The sequence below is a fragment of the Tetrahymena thermophila genome (genome assembly GCF_000189635.1).
Source record: "Tetrahymena thermophila SB210 genomic scaffold scf_8254747, whole genome shotgun sequence".
Classification (NCBI taxonomy): Eukaryota; Ciliophora; class Oligohymenophorea; order Hymenostomatida; family Tetrahymenidae; genus Tetrahymena; species Tetrahymena thermophila.
In genome coordinates this window covers 771,889-790,794 of record NW_002476507.1, presented here as the reverse complement: position 1 = coordinate 790,794, position 18,906 = coordinate 771,889, and the positions used below count along the sequence as shown (strand labels likewise).

The 18,906-nt window shown below is 22.1% G+C and overlaps 4 protein-coding genes across 4 annotated transcripts; 3 read left to right on the top strand and 1 right to left on the bottom strand. All coding sequences in view use genetic code 6, as the record gives it.

The window, feature by feature from the left end:
* Positions 1-527: 527 nt before the first annotated feature.
* TTHERM_00145730 (MOZ/SAS family protein) lies at positions 528-2,600 on the top strand (the record flags this gene model as incomplete). Its single annotated transcript, XM_001011213.2, has 6 exons — positions 528-717; positions 890-999; positions 1,138-1,228; positions 1,437-1,879; positions 1,969-2,262; positions 2,322-2,600. 6 exons carry the CDS (start codon positions 528-530, stop codon positions 2,598-2,600), a joined length of 1,407 nt encoding a protein of 468 aa, XP_001011213.2.
* A 591-nt stretch (positions 2,601-3,191) lies between these two features.
* TTHERM_000145729 (methyltransferase) lies at positions 3,192-3,845 on the top strand (the record flags this gene model as incomplete). Its single annotated transcript, XM_012796362.1, has 1 exon — positions 3,192-3,845. The coding sequence occupies one exon, from the start codon at positions 3,192-3,194 to the stop codon at positions 3,843-3,845; it is 654 nt and encodes a 217-aa protein (XP_012651816.1).
* Positions 3,846-5,866: 2,021 nt separating this feature from the next.
* Positions 5,867-7,492, bottom strand: TTHERM_00145710 (hypothetical protein; the record flags this gene model as incomplete). Its single annotated transcript, XM_001011211.3, has 1 exon — positions 5,867-7,492. One exon carries the CDS (start codon positions 7,490-7,492, stop codon positions 5,867-5,869), a length of 1,626 nt encoding a protein of 541 aa, XP_001011211.2.
* Positions 7,493-11,803: 4,311 nt separating this feature from the next.
* Positions 11,804-17,959, top strand: TTHERM_00145700 (transmembrane protein, putative; the record flags this gene model as incomplete). Its single annotated transcript, XM_001011210.2, has 13 exons — positions 11,804-12,320; positions 12,380-12,644; positions 12,692-13,116; positions 13,175-13,539; positions 13,602-13,725; positions 13,776-14,356; positions 14,414-15,810; positions 15,864-16,111; positions 16,171-16,566; positions 16,642-16,713; positions 16,796-17,218; positions 17,277-17,668; positions 17,720-17,959. The coding sequence occupies 13 exons, from the start codon at positions 11,804-11,806 to the stop codon at positions 17,957-17,959; spliced, it is 5,445 nt and encodes a 1,814-aa protein (XP_001011210.2).
* Positions 17,960-18,906: the final 947 nt, after the last annotated feature.

Sequence of the window (18,906 nt, the reverse complement as noted above, 5' to 3'; positions counted from 1 at the left end):
AAAATTTTTTAACACTAAGATTGTTATGAAAAATACTCTTATTAGCTTTAAAAAATTAATTAATTAATTAAATTACTTTATTTGAAATTTTTTGAAATTTGAAAATTAATACTATCTAATTTTAAATGATTTTTCTAAAATAATTTTAATTAACTTTAGAAATAATTAAAGAAACATAAATTTAAAGTAGAAATACCAACTCGTCAACCTTGAAAATTATTTTTGTATTTTAAAAATCAATTTTAAGAAAAAAAATGAAGAAGTGCAATTAAAAAATGATAATATCATATATCATTCAAACTTAAATTTTATATTTAAAAAATCAATAGATTATTTGTTTAATGGCTCTCATATAATATTGATTTCAATAAATTTCTAAGGCTTTTCTTATCAAAAACCTCTTAAAAAGAAGGGAAATTTTAATTAAATTTGCGAATTCGGATAAAAAGAGCGGAAATTTATTTAGACGCTATCAATTATTGAATTGTTATTGAGTTAGAAAGATTGAAATCTAATAACTAATAGAAATGGCAGCTAAGAGAAAAGGAAAGGGGAAGGAAGCATTAGGAAAAGAATTAGGAGATAAAAAGCAAATCTTAAACATAAATTTGAATTAGATTTATGAAGGTGCTCTTGATAGCAACTATTATGTTATTGCAACCATGAAGAATGGTTAAAAAGCTAAAGCAAGGATTATTGAATGTAGAGAAAGTAAAGGTAAATAGTATTTTTAATCCGAAATTTTATGAAATTTACAAAAATAATTATCAAATATAATAAAACAGAATTTTTTATAAGGTAAAATGATATCTTTAAAAATATTTTGATAAAGCAGCTAATTTAGGAGAAGTTTAGTTTAACAATATTTTTTATTATTTATCATATTTAGATTTTGATGGAAAAAAGGAAAGAAACGATTATTCATATGATTATTATTGTCATTTTGAAGGATTCAATAGGAGAAATGACTAATGGGTAACACGAGCAAAAATAGAACTTGTAATTTAATATTTAAATGCCTTTAATATTTTAGTTTGAAAAATGCCAAACTAACAAAGAATTAAAAAAAGCTTCCATTTATAATAAAAAAAGAAATTGTTAATTTGATGAAATTAAAATTTACTATTCATAAAATAGACAAATGAACTATACTCGGATTAGCATCTTAAAAAAAAGAAAAAGGGAGAAGATTAGAAATAAGACAAAGAAGAGAATGATGAACATGAAGGTTATTATTATTTTTATTGTTTATTTATTAAAAAGATCTCTACCTTTTTCATCTTTTTGACATACTGATAAAAGATAAAACTTAAACAATTTCTTTATCCATAATAATTGTTTATAATTAATTTAAAATACTTAATTTAACTTATTAAACTTTTTCTCATAAATTGAAAAACACAAAATAAATAACTATAATGTAATTAAATATAAAGGCATGGATGAGGCTTCACTGCAGGCACATATGATAGCTACTAAAGTGAAGACAATAGAAAGAATTTAAATTGGAAAATACTCATGTGAGACATGGTATTACTCTCCTTATCCAAAGGGATACCACAACTTAGAAGCTTTATATATATGTGAGTTTTGCTTAAGTTTTTATATTACTCAAAATGAGCTTGATAGACACAAAAAAATATGCAAATTAACCCACCCACCAGGTGATGAAATTTACAGAGATGACACAAGAAAATAATCTGTATCTATGTTTGAAGTTGATGGTAAAAAAAATTAGGTATATACTGAAAATCTTGGATATCTAAGCAAGCTTTTCTTAGACCATAAGAACCTCTATTACAGTTTAGATCCTTTTTTGATATATGTTTTTTGTGAAAACGATGAAGAAGGCAGTCATATTGTTGGGTATTTTTCAAAAGTATTTATATTGAATATTTATTTATTGCTTATGAATGTATTAAGATTTTAATTTATGATTAATTTAATTTGTAAAAACTAATAATTTAGTGGAAAGAATGTCCTAATGGGTTTAACTTGTCCTGTATATTAGTACTTCCTTGTCATTAAAGAAAAGGATATGGCAAATTTTTAATAAGTTTTTCATATGAACTCTCACTTATTGAGGGAAAGGTAGGAACTCCAGAAAGACCTCTCTCTGATTTAGGAAGGGTGAGCTACTTGAGTTGGTGGTCACAAAGAATAATTGAATACATTAAATCAAAACCCGCTGATTTTAATTTTAGTATATAAGATATAACAAGAGAGACTGGAATTATGGAAAAAGATATTATTTGGACTTGTGTATGTTTCTTTATTTATTATTATTTTTAACATTAAATAATTAACCTAATTTAAAATAGGAATAAAAAAATATGATAAAGTATGCATAAGGATAAGTCATTATATGCACTGACATGAATTATCTAAATAAAATTTACAAAGATGCTGGTTAACCTGGAGTTCCTGTTCATCCTCATTTGATGAGATGGATGCCATTTAGATTTAAATGGGACAAAGAAGTATAAATTGCTACTTATTCTCAGTAATATTCTGTAGACAAATTTTTGTAAGCACCTATAGAGTAATCAAACAGTCTATAGCAATAGAGTAAACCTAAGTTAACTCCAAAGCCACAGTGAATGAGTAATAAACGAGCTTTTGTAATAAATATTTTAAAAAATTTAAAGAATTAAAATTTAAAAAGTATTTTTAATAGAATACAATATAATTTGCTTATTTTCAAAGTTTCTTCCATATTATGATTCTTTTATGTACTTTATTCTTATCGAGTTAATCAATAATACTTTATTTTTTGTTAAAAATTTTAACGAAATATCATAATAGTATTTTATTAAAATAAATTCAAACAATTTAAACATAATTTTAAATTTAAAACATCTTTTAATTTATTATGATAATATATATTTCTTATAATTTTTTAATTAATTTGAATTTAATATTATTAATCTTTTACTTTCAATATGTTGAAATAAAATAAATTAATTTTGGTATCTGTAATTAATTTTTAAAAATAGTTTTAATTAAAATTAAAGTAGGAAAATATATAAAAAAGTACATTATTATTTTAAAAATTATATTATGAAAATATCAAATTTTAAATTAAAAATATCATAATTTTCAATTATTTATTAACACAAATTCCTAAAATATCGCAAAAATTTTAAATTAATACTATAAAAGCTTATCAAAAATTATTTTTATAGAGTAGAATGATCAGCAGAGTTTTTGAAATTAAAGATAAAAAAATAGAAATATAATAGAATTTAGATTATGGACATGCTGGTTCAGTTTGGGATGCTGCACTAGTTTTTGCACATTACTTAGAAAAAAATTATGATAAGATACACAAGTAAGGATTTTTTAATGGAAAATCAATACTAGAATTGGGTTCTGGGACAGGAGTAGCTGGATTATTAACTACAATTTTTAATCCACAGAAGGTTATTCTAACTGATATGAAATAGAATTAGGATCTATTGAGGAATAATGTTGAAATAAATGTAAAAAATATCTTAAAAAGTGTTTAAGTAGAAAATAATTCATTAGAATGGGGAAAGGAGAACTTTGATAATTTAAAAGAGATAATAAAATAATATTAGCATTTTGACATAATTTTAGGTTCAGATTTGATGTATGATGATGCTAACTCTTTAAAATTACTAGAAACAATTGATGAATTAAGTTTGATGATTAAAGGTTGTGTTTTTATATTAGTTTATAATATCAGAAAGGAATCAGAGAGGTAAATAATTAAACGAATAGAAAATAATTTTGAATTTGAATATGTCAGTGAGTCAGAGTATGACGAATTATATAGAGATGAAGATATAGGAATAATAATGTTTAAAGCAAAATAATAATGATTAAATAAATTACTTTATCATATATAATGCAGTAGTAATTCGAGGCTTTTTTGAAAATTCATATCTAATATTATATTTAAAAATCAATGCGATTTATGATTTGATCAACTACGTAATAAAGTACTATAACTAATTCAATTATTATAAAATATAATATTTGGCACATTATTATTAATAATAATAATAATAAAAAATTTTAATTTATTTTTCAAGGTTTTATAATATTAACTTGTAAGTTTTTTTTAATTACCAACTATTCTGATTGACTTTTTATCCAACAATTACCACATGATTTCTAATTTGATAAAAGCTGACTTAGTTAATTAAACATTAATTAGTACTTAAAATTTTTCATCTTTACAAAAATTGACAGCAATTGTTTTTACAATTTGTCTTTTAGTATCAGAAATATATATATTTTTTAAATTTTACTATTCCCCTTTTTCACTTTGTTTTTAAAAGAAGAGTTATTTGTTGAATTAATTGCCTGGTTTTATGTTATTTTTATGCAATATTAGTTTTCAAAAATTTAAAATCATAATCTAAATATTGTAAATTATCTCGCTTAAGAATAGTAATTACCATCCTTTCAGATTATTTTTATTATATATTAAATTTATAAAAAAAGATTTTATACAATAGAGTAATATAAAAAAATAAAAAATAAAGTATATTATTATTTTTTTTAACAAAATTCTTAAAACTTGAATTTTATTTTTTAAAGTATTTTGTATTTATAGATAAATTTTATTATAATTGGAATAATAATTAACTATTTTATTTTATATAGTTTCATATTATAACAAAAAAGTTATTTGATAATCATAATCTTAAATATAATGTGTAATCAGTTCAATCAATAATAAAAAATAAGCAAAATAATAATTTTTGAATACAATATGATAATTTTTAATTTAACTATTATAATTATAAAATTAATCTGCTTTTACTACGGAATTAAAATCTTTATTAGATTTTAAAACAAAATATGTAAATAATAAGTAAAACAGAAATATGAATTAAAAAATAAATATGTAGGAGAGTGAAATAGTAAAATATGTAAACTTTATTTCTATTAAATTATAAAAATTTAAATTAAAAACGATTTTTTTTTAAGGTGAAAGAGAATTTACAATATAAAGTTAAATATACGTATAATAATTTAATATAAAGTAATTATAATTAGTAGTTATAGTGAAAATTAATAGATATATTTATATATTAGTAAATTTCTATTTAATTAGAGAAATATACAATTGGATTAAAATATTTAAAAAATTAATTTAGTATATTTTCTTACTTTTCTAATTCAATATTTGTTCCTTTTATTAAGATAATATTTAAGTAATCAAAGTAGTTAAGAAAATTTAAATAATTTTGTGATAGTTTATATGTGCGTACTAGACTTAATTTATTATTGACATTTTTGGAGGAGAAATTGACAGACAGAACTAATGAATGTGTTTGATTACTATGTTTTTTTTGGATTAATGTTTTCTAAAATATGTTTAAAATGAATGGAAATATTGCAATTTCAGGTAATAAGTCGAAGAATGTACTTTATTTAGGATAGCAAATTTATTACAGAATAAGAAGAATGTTTGAGAGATTTTGAAACAGCTGCAAATAAGGCTTAAAATCCATGATTATAATTAAGAAAATATTAATAATTTATTGTTTGTTTTTTTTTTGTTTATTTTGTTTTTTTGACAGTATTAGAGGATAAGGATTTAAATTAAGAATATTAATTTTTTTTCGTTTACTAATTTTTCAAAATTTTGTAGTAAGTATATTTAGTTATTAGTTTTTATTATTAGTTATATAGTTAATTCGCTCAATCATACGTTCGTTCGTTCTTTTGCTATTTACTTTTTGAGGTTTACAAAGAAAAATAATTTAACCAATAATTTTTATGGCTAATTATTCTATTTTTAAGTGAGAAAAAATAAGCTAAAAATTGTCATTATTTAACAAAGTAAGCATGCATCATATAATAACTAGTTTTTTATCAAATATATATTTCAATACAAGTCTTATGCAGATTGTATGCAAATTTGAATTTCAGAAGCATCGTCACTTAGAAAATCTTCATGGTCATTCTCTGCTCCAAAGTGTATGATTCCATTATTCTAAAAATGAAAACTGTGAGGGTTGTCACCGTTTTCTTCTAAAATTTAATTATCTTCTTGATTAAGTTGAATAGAGTTTGAGTCGCTAGATTAGCCGTTTTCTAATATTTCAGGATCATCTGCATTTTAATTACCATTAATTGCGTTATTTTAATAGTAGTTGAATTCATTTACTTCTAAGCCATTTTCTACTTCCCAGCTTGAGTTAATATTTATTTAATTAGTATTACTATTGATTTAAAACCCGCAACTGCATTTACTTGGAGGAATTCCAGTAGATTATGAATTAAGATTGTAGTAAAATTCATGATTTTTTGAGCAACTTTAATTAATTACCTTGTTTTTATGGAATGCATCAGAAGGAACAGAATAATTATATTTTTGGTCATTTTAATTTAAATATTACAACTAGATCATCCTTTACTAATTTACAAACTAGCCTTAGCTATTGCATGAGTGTTGTGGAAATTATTGTAAAGTGCATATTGATTAACTTGGTTGATTTGTTTGTATTTCTGAAGGTGTACACTAACTCGAGTTTCTATTCATTTTTAAAGGAATTGAACCTCTATTTTAATTAAGAGATTGCATAGAGTGGATAGACTATAAGCTATTCAAATTGCATGATTTTCCTTGAACTTACGGGAGTTACTGGAGTTGTATATGTAAGGGAATTATGTTTTCTTGCTTCTATTACTCTTGGTGTTGCTATTAAATAGAGGCTTAGCATGTAATTTATTGTTAAGGCTATATTTATTATTAAATAGAATACTATGATGTTTAATTAATATTAATAGCGTTCATGTTATTATTTTTACTAGTGCTCTTATTAGTCATTTAGCTATTATTGATGATTATATTCTCTATGTCGCTCTCTGTTTTATCATCAATAAATTAAAATGTTAAAAGCTTGATAGATAACGGCTAGGGTGAATAAGAGACATAAAAGTGCTCTCCTATGGTATTAAGATAGCCATTCAATGATGATTCATCTTAAAAGACTTTTTCACGATATTATCTGTTACGATTTAAAAAATCGTATACAATAAAATAATTTCCTCTAGATGGGTCCATGCAGCGAGTTATCGTAAGGGCATGCTTCCCTTTACCTTGCGTTTCAATAAGTAATATTACTTTAAATTAAAAAATTTCATTCCATATGTCTTCTTCATAGAAGTATTCTAAGTCTGTCCAAAAAGCTTCTGCCAAGCTATTGCGATTAAATGAAGAACCTGGGCTCTAATACTCTATGAGGCTGTGTTATTTTTGTAAATAATCTGGATCAAAGTAGCAACAAATGTGATTCTTACTACACTATTCTGCTAATTGAAGAATCATTTTCAAATTATTTTGAATGACTACTTGCTTCCCTGTAAGTAAGTATAGGAAAGAAATGCAGAGACTGTTCTTAAAGGGATTAAAAGTAGTCTAAGCGAATGCGCTTGTTGTATCTGTTTGGTTGCGTTAACCTGTAAAAAACTATGTTTTCAAACGATTCGTACAGCAATCCTAACCCATATAATATGTATGATTTTCTGTAAGTATTGCAGCTTTTAGATAAAATTATTTATGTTGATGATCTTTTCTGCCTCGATGCTATCAAGAGGTCTTGATTCTTTTATGTTATTTCACCAGATGAATTTTTACTTATAGAGATTATTTATAGTTTTAGAAACCAGATTAATGATATTATTTTGTTCTTGTATCGTTATGAGTGAGCGTATTTTAGATTTAAAATGGCAGTATTATATTCAGATAGCAGTATTTTAAGCTTAAATTAGATAATATTAGAAAAAGAAATCAAATTTTAATCAAGCAATTGTTTCTTTTATTAAATGTATTTATGTAAGGATGTATGTTAATTGCCAATTAATTTATTATACAAAATTTCTTTGTTAGTATTTTCTTTTATTGAGTAGTTTTTTGTTTGATTTTTTCTTTCTATTAATTTATCAAAGATTATATTAGATTCTCTTTTATCTTTATCACCCTTCATATGTAGTCAATTCAAGAAAAAGAATTAAAAGATAATTTACTGTTGCTTTAAGATCAAAAATGAAGTATTTTACATCAAAATCAATTCATTTACTAAGTCAATAATTTATTTAAATTTATGAAAATCATTAATAAGATTATCTTATTGAAGACATAAAATTATTTTTTTTTAGATTTCTGACCCCTTTTTTATCATTTTAATAATTACGTTTTTTCTATTTATTTATTTTTACTTGTAATCTATAGACATGATTATTGGTAAACAGAAAAATTAATAACGAGAGATAGATATTGATAATACATATATAAAAGTAATATTTATTAAGAAGGTCAAATTGAAAAAAAAACTATGAGAAAGCTTTAACTTTATTTTTCCTTCTTTTTTGATAAAAGAAGAAATAGTTCATTAAGTTTAATTAATTGTTTTTTCGTTCATATCAAAAATTAATACTTTGGATTTTTTCCCTCTCTTAACAATTAATTGTCTTTTTTAATCAATCTATCTCATTTAATTTTTTATCAAAATATATTACATTTGTTTTAAGAGAGTTTTTAATATTGGAAAATAGATAAACAATTATTAATTAGTTTTAAAAGAAAAAGACAATTAGTTATGCATGCGATGAAAATATATCAATTTATTTAGCATAGGAGAATATGTTTTTATTAAATTTTTGATTCTAATAATTTTTGATGTTGCACAATTCATTTTTCTTACTCGTATTATTTAAAAAATAAAACAGATATTGATTCATAAATTTCTTGGTTTTTTAAAAAAATTCTTTAAGACATTTACCGTAATAAATAATTAAATGATAATATTTTTAACTCTAGTAATAGATCATACATTTGATTAATATTGAAAATTTTTTAAACACTAGAAGAAATATTTATTCATTGCTGAAAATTAAAATTTTTTCTGCAAGCAAGCTTTTTTGGAACTTATTTATTTTGGTAGCTATTAGTTATTATCAGAAATAGACATTAATTTTGAATGCATAATTATTTAATTTAAAAAACGATAATCATAAAAACGTTAAGATTAATATTAATTCAAATTTCTCTAAAAAATAATACTAGCCTTCAATTAATCAATCATTTCGAATTTACTTATTTTATTTTAGTTAGAAATTAATTCTTTAGATACAAATATTCTATCTAAAAATTCATTTTCAAAGAATAACTATTATTCAACCACAACAAACACTCTTATTTTGTATGATTTTGCTTCGTTTAAAAATAACTTAAATTTGTTTTCTGAATAAAAATTTAGCTCAATTTTTTTCTTTAGCAAATTACATTATAATTTCAACAAAAGATCAATCTCAACTACAAACAATTGAAAAAAAAATAATAAAATTTTTGAGATTTCTAAGCATTTTTCTAATTAGATCTTAATCATTAAGCTTTTATAAATGATATGGTTTAGAATTTAATTAATAAAAAATTAAAATAAATAAAATTTTATTTATTTAATTTACTTTATTAATTTTGAAAAATATTTTGTTTTTTTATATTTTCAAAATTATTATTTATTATTTTTCTGAAAATGTATTTTCAAATAAAATTTGATTTAAAATATTGAGAAAAGCATCAAATATTCTTTAATAAGCAAATATATGATAACTAATATTAAAATTTAAAATATATTTTGAAAAATAGTTTAATATACTTAATTATAAAATTGAAGTTATTAAAAATTAAATTTAATAAATTATTTTTTTGTGATGTTACAAATATGCTAGTATTTTAATAATAATAATAATAATGAAAATTATTGTTTTTTTTTATAGTTTAAACTTTATCAAATAATCCAGATAGAACTTAAAAATTAAATTATGGAGTGATTAGTAATAATAGACAATTTAATTATTTATAAATATTAAGGTAAAAATATTAAATAAAACTAACTTTTTATATTAAAAATAATTTTAAAATTAACTAACTAAAAATTAATTCCATACATAAATCTATTAAAAAATAATAAACAATTATAATAGCTATTTAATAATTCAACACAAATAAATACAGAAGGAAAAATAAGAATATTCTTTATTATATAATATAAAAACAAAAAATTAAAAAAAAACATCTTGATTAATTTAATTTTTTAAATTAAATTTATAAAAAAAATGATTTTAATAAGTAAAATTTATTGGAATAAATAACTAAAATTGTTTAATTTAGTTTGCAAATAATTTTTTGGTTTAAACTTAACGTATTTTCAAATAGTTAGTAAATAATTTAACAGATTTAATATTTTTATTTATAACAAGAGAATACAGTTTACAAAGAAAGCAAATAAGCAATTAAGAAGTAGAGATTTCTAATTCTACCTTTTCAAATTTAACAAGTATAAATCAAAAAATCTTCTATTAATTTAACAAAAATATAGAGATTTTTCAAAATTTAGTTATAAATTAAAAATAAATAAATACAACAAGGGAGACTTCTTGTTTATCATTCTCATCAAGCTTCACTTTGAATAATATGTATGTCATTTTAGAAATGAAATCATTTATCTTTTCATTATCAAAATAATCATTTTACTTAATATAATAATAAATTAGAAGAGCAGAGAATTTAAAGCTAATAGAAAGTTATTATAATACAATAATTGTTAAAAGAAAAATGCTGAATACTAAAATAAAACTTAAAGAGAGGTTATTTGATTATTATACTTAAAATTTTTATAAATTAGTAGTCCCTTTTAACAGATCAAGCTTTCAAGCATATCTTTTTTTGAGTGTCTACTTTTTGTAATTATTTTGTATATCAATTACTTCATCCTCATTTATTTAAAATCATACTAATTCAATCAATGATCAAATAATATTAAGCAATCTGCAGTAGGTTCTATAGTATTTTTTAATATATCCTCTCTTTAATTATTCAAATACAATGAATATTATAGGTGGAATATAGTTTTAATTCATTATAGCTTCAGCTATCATAAATGCTTCTCTGATTGGTTGTATAACTTTATAGTTAGTATTTTTTGGATTTAGCACTAAAATTGTAAACTTCACAAACAAAATAGTTATGTCTCTCTTTATATTTTACAGATATATTTTAATTATTCCAATAATGAGAGCTAGCTAAATGTATTTATTTGGGTATACCTATGTAGATAATTCAGTTTAAAGTATAGGAAACAGTACAAACAGTTCAAATAATAGCAGTGTAACTTTGATTGGCATGATGTTGAGTATATTCAATACGATATGTGTACTGATATTTGGATTGCTCTTAGTTCATCATGACTTCACTTATAGTTTTTAAACTAAGAACGATAAACTCGCTAGAAGAAAATCCATAGCTTCAAAAATTATAATAATAAGCGACATTTGGATATCAGTTTTAAGTTCTCCAACAATAGTTTTTATTATTCAAATGGCTTTTTCTTTGATAGATTTGTATTCTTTCTGGAAGAATATGATATTTTATGATTATTAAATTGCTCGCTTCTACTTTTAAATTTCATGTATTAGATTGTTGCTTCATTTGATACTTTTATTATCATCTTACTTTACTTCTTAAACTGATCTATCAGCAATACTAGTTATTTCGATTCCGATTATATGGTAAATAGCTACTTATATCCTTAGATTTATAGAGTTTAGACTACCTCACATGAATTTTACTGATCTAACTGATCCTTAAAAGGTTGATATACATTTAAGGAGTATTATGCATTCAATTTTGAATATTTAGCATTCAACATATTTGGATACAGATAAAGGGGTAATATTTGAAAGTATTCTTAATCGACATATGGATAAATGCAATCAAAATAAAGTACTGGGAAAATTTGTATATAGCAAAGGCTCTATTATGTTATAATAACAAGATGGCTAAAATTCGAGAAACACAACAGAGTGCTCTTGTAAAGATTTAAGTTAAATTCTAAAAAATATTGATAATAATTAAGCTTTTGAAGTTAGAAAAAAACTTATTCATTTATATCTTAATGAGAATTATCTAGACAGTAAACTTAAATTCTCAGAAAACATATGCTCAACATTTTATTTCCTTGCTTATTAAGTAGAAATAAGTGAATCTCCAATGAATGCACTTATTTTACTCATAGAATATGAAATGATACATTAAAAGAAACTTTCTTTACACTATTAAATGATTTTAGCTGACTTAAAAATGAAAGCACAAATTAGGTTTGATAATTAGCAAAAACTAAGAAATATTTTAAAAAGTAATTTGCTTGATGGAATTAAATATGATTTTTTACTTTAAAATATTGACTAAAACCTTTTTAAATGTTTAAATTAGCTCAAATATATTAACAACTATTTGAGCAATGACTTTATTGATTTATACAACCTTCATTAAAAGAGTAAATAAAATTAGTAAGATTAAAATTAATAGCTAATATATTTTATATTTAATAAATAGGTGCACGTCTTGTGCATGATATTGAAGAACTTGAGAAATATTTTTTATATGTATATTAAATTAATCCAAATAGCTCTTAGTTACAATACTACTTAAATGCCTACACTCATATTTTCGATTTAAGAATATGCAATATACAGAATATTATAAAAAGTTAATAGCTATTTAATGTTATGTAATTTTCTGAACTAGACCTAAATATCTGTGATTAAAGAAACTGTATCTTATTTGTTTCTCTTCTTTAATAAATTGGACAAGTTAAATTGTAATTTTATTTTTCAAGTATTTGTTTTTTAATTTATTCTAAAAAAGAGTAACTAGGAATTCAGAAAAAATCATAGGCAAGCCTCCATCTGAATTGGTACATTAAAGCATTAACTTAATTATTCCTTCTTTCATAGCTAAGTTTCATGACTAAATAATAAAAAATGTTATAAAAAATGGCTTTCTATTAGGCTCAAAAGATGCAAATTTTAAAGAATAAAATCGTTACTAATTTTTTGCAAAGGATAGCAAAAACTACATATTTCCTATTGTACTTTAATTAAAGCTTTAAATTTTTGGAAAATGCAAGGATTTTGGAGTATCTGCCATCATATAAAGAGTAAATAATTAATCTAATTAATACATCCTTATTGATTAAAAATACTCTTTGAGAGGCAAAACATTCACGATACAAAATATAACAAAAACACTTTACAAAATATGCTTCAAATAGGTATTAGGCGATAACTAAAGTAATTTAATTATTAAAATATGTATTAATTTTACACAAACTCATTTATGACTAAATAGGTAAGTTATAAGGTTTAGACATTAATAAGCTAATACCACTAATGGAAGTTTTAAACTAAGAAGACAAAGATCGAAATAAAATAGGGACAATTATGCTTTATCCAAAAACTGCAAATCACTGTAATATATTTAAAAAAAACAACAAAATGCTAAAGAATGGCAAAGATATAGGATGGTTTTTTATGTTTGCTTTAGCTTCTAATTGTGGTATACTAGATATCGACATAAATTTGAAGATCCGCAAAACATAAATTGGAGAAATTTATAAAGAAATAGAAATAACAAGGATAAAAAAAATATACAAACCAGGAGAAAGATTAACAAGTATGTCAACTTTAAAACAATAACTAAGTTCAAAAATGGGTGTAAAAAAAACTATTTAAATATCGTATATGAAAGTTAAAATTTTAAATAAAATATAACTTAGGTATCTATTTTTATTGGAGGGGCATAACTAAAAAAAACTTTTGAGATTATTGAGCAGGGCGAATAAGGGCAACACAGTCAGTCATCGTTTAGAAAATTTTAAAGGCTTGCAAAAGAAACAAAACGTAAGGTTTTTTAATTAAACATTTTACTTATTTTTACTGGTTTTTTTTAGTTATGGACAGTAAAGAAGGCTCTTAGTAAAATTTCATTGTAAATAAATCTCTGTTACCAAACAAAACGAAAATACATGAAGATGAATATCAAACTACAAGCAGCGATGAAAAATTTGAAATTGAAGACCCTATTTAATTTTTAATGAAGTCTAATCCATCTATTAAAGATGCATAAACGTTTAACAGTAGCTCAAGGTTATCTTTTCAAAATAATAAAAAAGTAGAATTTTATTTAGATAAAGAAAAAAGAAATTCAAATTAATATTAAAAAAACGATTAAAGTTAATAATATGATAAAAAAGTCAGTTTAAATAGTCATTAAAATCAATTTAGCCTAAATAAATTCGAAACAGCAAATTCATAAAAAAGTGATAAATTTTAATCAAAAGATTAAATTTAAGAAATAGATAGTAAGGAATCTTTTGATGAATAAGTATCAATTAAAAGCTAAAAACCAGCAGATATGAGAAAAACCTTAATAAATAATTCACTAAGGCTCATATAATAGTTTAGTTGTTTAGATAACTAAGAATAGTAGTTATCGAATTTTCATTAAGAGAATTTCAAAGAATCAGATCAAGTAAAATAATTGAATTTTATTGCAGTAATTAATTTTAAACTTATTAAAATTTATAAGCAAAGTGAGACATTTAGAAAAAATCAATCGTTTAATTATTGTTCTCATTCTTTTATTGCTAATTCAAAAAGACACACACATCACGATTTAGAGTTAGAAGAGCAAATAAATTCTTTAAGCTTAAAAAAATAAATTTCTAATGCTACCTAGGAAAATTTATAATAGTTAAACTAAATTAATGATGAAGTTGATGTTTAACCTTTAAATTTAAATAATAAAAAATTTAATCAATAATAAGAAAACTCAAGCAAACAAAAATAAAACTAGGAAACACTTTAGGAAATTAAATAACCTACCGTAACAGTCATAAATGATGATTTTTAGGTTATAGAGTCAACTAAATTTTAGTCTAGGGGGGAATTAGATCGGATTTAAACATTTAATCCTGAAAATAATTCGAAATTAAACAACAATTAAAACTAATTCATTTAGGACTCTGATAGGATTCTTACATTTTAAACTAGAGCTGATGATGAAAAATAAAAATCAAAGTCCATGAAATAATTAAATAAATAAGAAATATAAATTGACAAAAATAAATCTAATAAAATGAATAGTGTTTCTATATAAAATACTGAATAAAATTAAGACAAATAAAGGGTAACGAATTCATCTTTAAGTTCAATACAAAAAATTTAACTTAATTCTGACAATAAAAATGTTTTATAATAAGCGAATTATACTGAAGAGTTAAGCTCTCCATTTAAAAATAACTAAGTTTAAGAATATTCTGAAAGAATTATGTCTTATTAAACTGTAAGTGACAATTAAACTTAAATATCAGGTCATTAAATAGATAAAAATATTTCAGAAATCGGTTCTTAGTTTAAAATTCAATAAAATAAATTTAATTCAAATAGAAATATCAGTGAGCTAAATAATGAGATTTAAAATATTGAATTTAATAAAAAAGATAGTAACTTTATTGAAAAAGAACAAATAGAACACAATTAAAATAAAGATACTTTACATAAATTGTAAAGTTCAAACAGTGATGATGATGATTCGTCTAGCTAAGAAAGTATTTCTAATGAAGAATAATAAGCTGAATTTAGAGAAGATAGTATTATATAAACTTTCAATGTTTTAGATTACATTTAATATAAAGAGGGTCTTTAAAACAAAAACCAAAATTTAAATATTTTTTAAAACATTTCAGCTTTAGAAAAAAATATTCAAAATTAAAGTTAAGAAAATTTAAATCATTAGTAATCTGAAGCTTAAAAATAAGAATAAATCAAAAGTAGTGAACAAATTTAATCTAATTCTAAAATGTCAGTAAAAACTGAGAGCAATAAAACTTTAAATAAAGAGGAATATGCTTAAGAGTAGCACAAAATATAATAAGACTATGAAAAAGAATAAGCTAATAATAGTAAACAACCTTCAATCAGTAGGTAGTAAACATATTTAATACATTTAAAAATTTACGTTTTTTATTTAATTAAAGCTTTAAATAGATTCAATAAAAAAAAAGATCCTTTAAATCAATTTAAACATTTAATCCTGATATTGATAATGAGAGAGATAAAAGTGAAAGCCACTTAATAAATGACATTTAATCTGAGATATAATATCATAAAACAATAGATTAGTTTAAAACGTATGATGCAATTGATTCTTAATATATAAAAAGCAACACAAGAAAATTATCAAGTGACACTTAATCTAACTTTTAGTTTAATTAAAATCAGCAAAGTAACAAACTATTTATTTAATTATTGAAATTTAAATGTAAAATTAATTTAATTAAATAGATAACCGTTTCTCTTTATTGAGTTAAAATGTTTAAAATCATGAAAAGATAATTAAATTATAACAAGTATAAATGGAATAAATTGATAAAATTGAAGAAATTTAAATATAAAGTGAATAATTAGATAAATCTAATTAAATAAGCTCTGAAAATAACATTACTTAATAATCAAATGAGATATCGAATAATAAACTTGATAACTCTGAAAATTTAGATGACCATTACGATGAAAAAGAAAATTAAGAAATTGAAGAAGAGCTAAATGAACATGTTAAAACTTTTTACCAAGAAAACTCATACCATGAAGCTGGATCATAAACAGACACATTTAAAGAAAAGGACAATGATTTAAAAAGCTCTAAAGTATCTTAGAAGAAATTTATAACCAAAGAGCAAGGTAAAATTTTAAAATATTTGTATATAACTTCATTTAGATTTATGACTGACTAAAATAAACTGTTACTATAAATAGATAAAATTCGAAAGCAATCTATAAGAATGCTATTTTAAGTACAAAAAAAGAATTACGTCCTTCCAAAAAAAAGTAAATTTTTTTATTAGAAAAAGAATTTTTGTTTTTTTATAGGTTACAAGTATTTTAACTTTTCTTTTCTAATAATTCTCAGATATGGATATTACAAACCCAGATTTAAATACTGAAGACGCTAAATCTTATGACTAAGATAGTGCTTAGATTGATGTAAACGAGGTATCTCATGAAAACTTAGACGAAGATATTAACAAAAATGTGAGAATATTAAGTAATATAAATAGCTAAGAAAACAATAACGATCTAGAAAATAGAAGAAGAAGCTTACTGCATGAGCATGAAGATAATTTTTTAAATTAAGGGTTAGATACCTATAATAGAAAATAAAATAAAATTTCAAAATTTATATTTTAAAAAAATATAACTGTTTCTTAAAATATAAGTAAAATCGGCTACTTAGCTTTTTTTCTCCTTTTTTTCTTCACTCTATTTGTATTCTTTTCTCTTTTAGTACAGCAATAGTCTATTTAAGATATCATACCATACTTGAGCTTTGGTCGTAAATCATTTTTTAATTAATTTATTATAACAGTTTGAATTTTATTTTTATTAAAAAGCAAATATATTGTATGAGCTAAGCTAAGTAATTATGTTAAAAGAATTCCAATACCTAAGCTAGTATATGAATCCAAGCAATTAACAAATATATGATTAGAACACTTTAACAAACAGGACTTAGACATAACTTAATTAATTTAGAGAAACACTTAATAACGCAGAAATAATTTAATCATAAAATTTACCAAGTCAGTCAATACTAAATTTAAAAATCGACTATTTTGATGAAATATCATAAGAAACCCCTTAGTCAGGAAATATTATCTCAGTTTTTGAACACTTGTATTTAATTTTATGGTAGTATACTAATTAAATAAACGGATTAGAACCTTTAAAAATAACTCATCTTAATTCTTAGTTACTTTTGAACAACACCTAGCAAATTACTAATGTAAATTTTCGTTTTTTGTTAATAATTGTATTTAATTTTTATTCTTTTTAGTATTTTTATAATTGGACTCTCTCTTAGTTGGATTAAACAAATATTTATCTCTAAATTGGAACATACTCAATTATGGCGATATCTGGTTTAATCATTTTTGTGATAGTACCTATATACGCTAGATTGTAGCTTTTAAAAGAAAAAATTATGTAATAATTTGCTACGTTTTCATGTGAATTAATAAATAAAAGAAATATGCAAATCGATGAGATGCTAATAGTTTTGAGAAAAGTAAGTTGATATTATTATATTGTATGATTATTATTTTTCTTTATGGATATATTTTTAAAAATGATTTTTTGAATAAAAGAATCAGGTAAGAAATGAAGGAAATAGCGAAAAGTAACTTAGAAACGAATGGAAAAATATTGGATAAACCCAAGTTAAAAAAAAATCAATCTCAAAAACAAATAATCTAAAATTATGGAATCTAGGACTCTTTATTTTTTCAATTATTTGTTTATTACTTTTGTCAATATATCCTTTGATAAACTACTTTATGACTTTAAATTTTTTGCAAGAGTACAGACTCTTTATAAATGAGCTAAGTGTACTTTAGGACAGTAGAGCTCAAATGATTTATGCAAATGCAGTTTCATTTTTATTTTTGAATGAAAAAATCGGTCAATTGAATATAGTACCCTTCGATTCATAAATAAAAATTATGGAATAGAGTCTTTCGCTTTATTAAACATCAATATAAAATTTATCATTCTTTTAGAATGATTTTTCTTCGTATTTAAGGTATAAAGAAAGTGTTTAATATTAAATATTAATAGATCCATTAATTTCAAATACTTGCGAAGCATTATATGTAAAATTTTTTAGAAATTCCTTAATATTAATCCATTTTTTTCTCTATAATTTGTAGAACATAAAAAATTTATCTGTTTACAACAGTAATATTTTTCAAATTGATTTTGACTAGACTTCTTGTTAGTAAGTTAAATCTGGAATTCTATCTTAAGGAAGTATTATTAGTTTAAAAAATATGATGTTGAATACTCAAGATATTTCGAATTTTTTAGAATTAAATTTAAATACTTCCCCTGATACACTAGTGCCTAATTTTTAAAATTTGGATAAGAGTATAAATATCTCAGAAATTATGTAGTTGGGTGATTTCATTGATCTTAGCTTTCAAATTTCCACTGTGTATACTCAATAAGTAATAAAGCTGTTCTTTA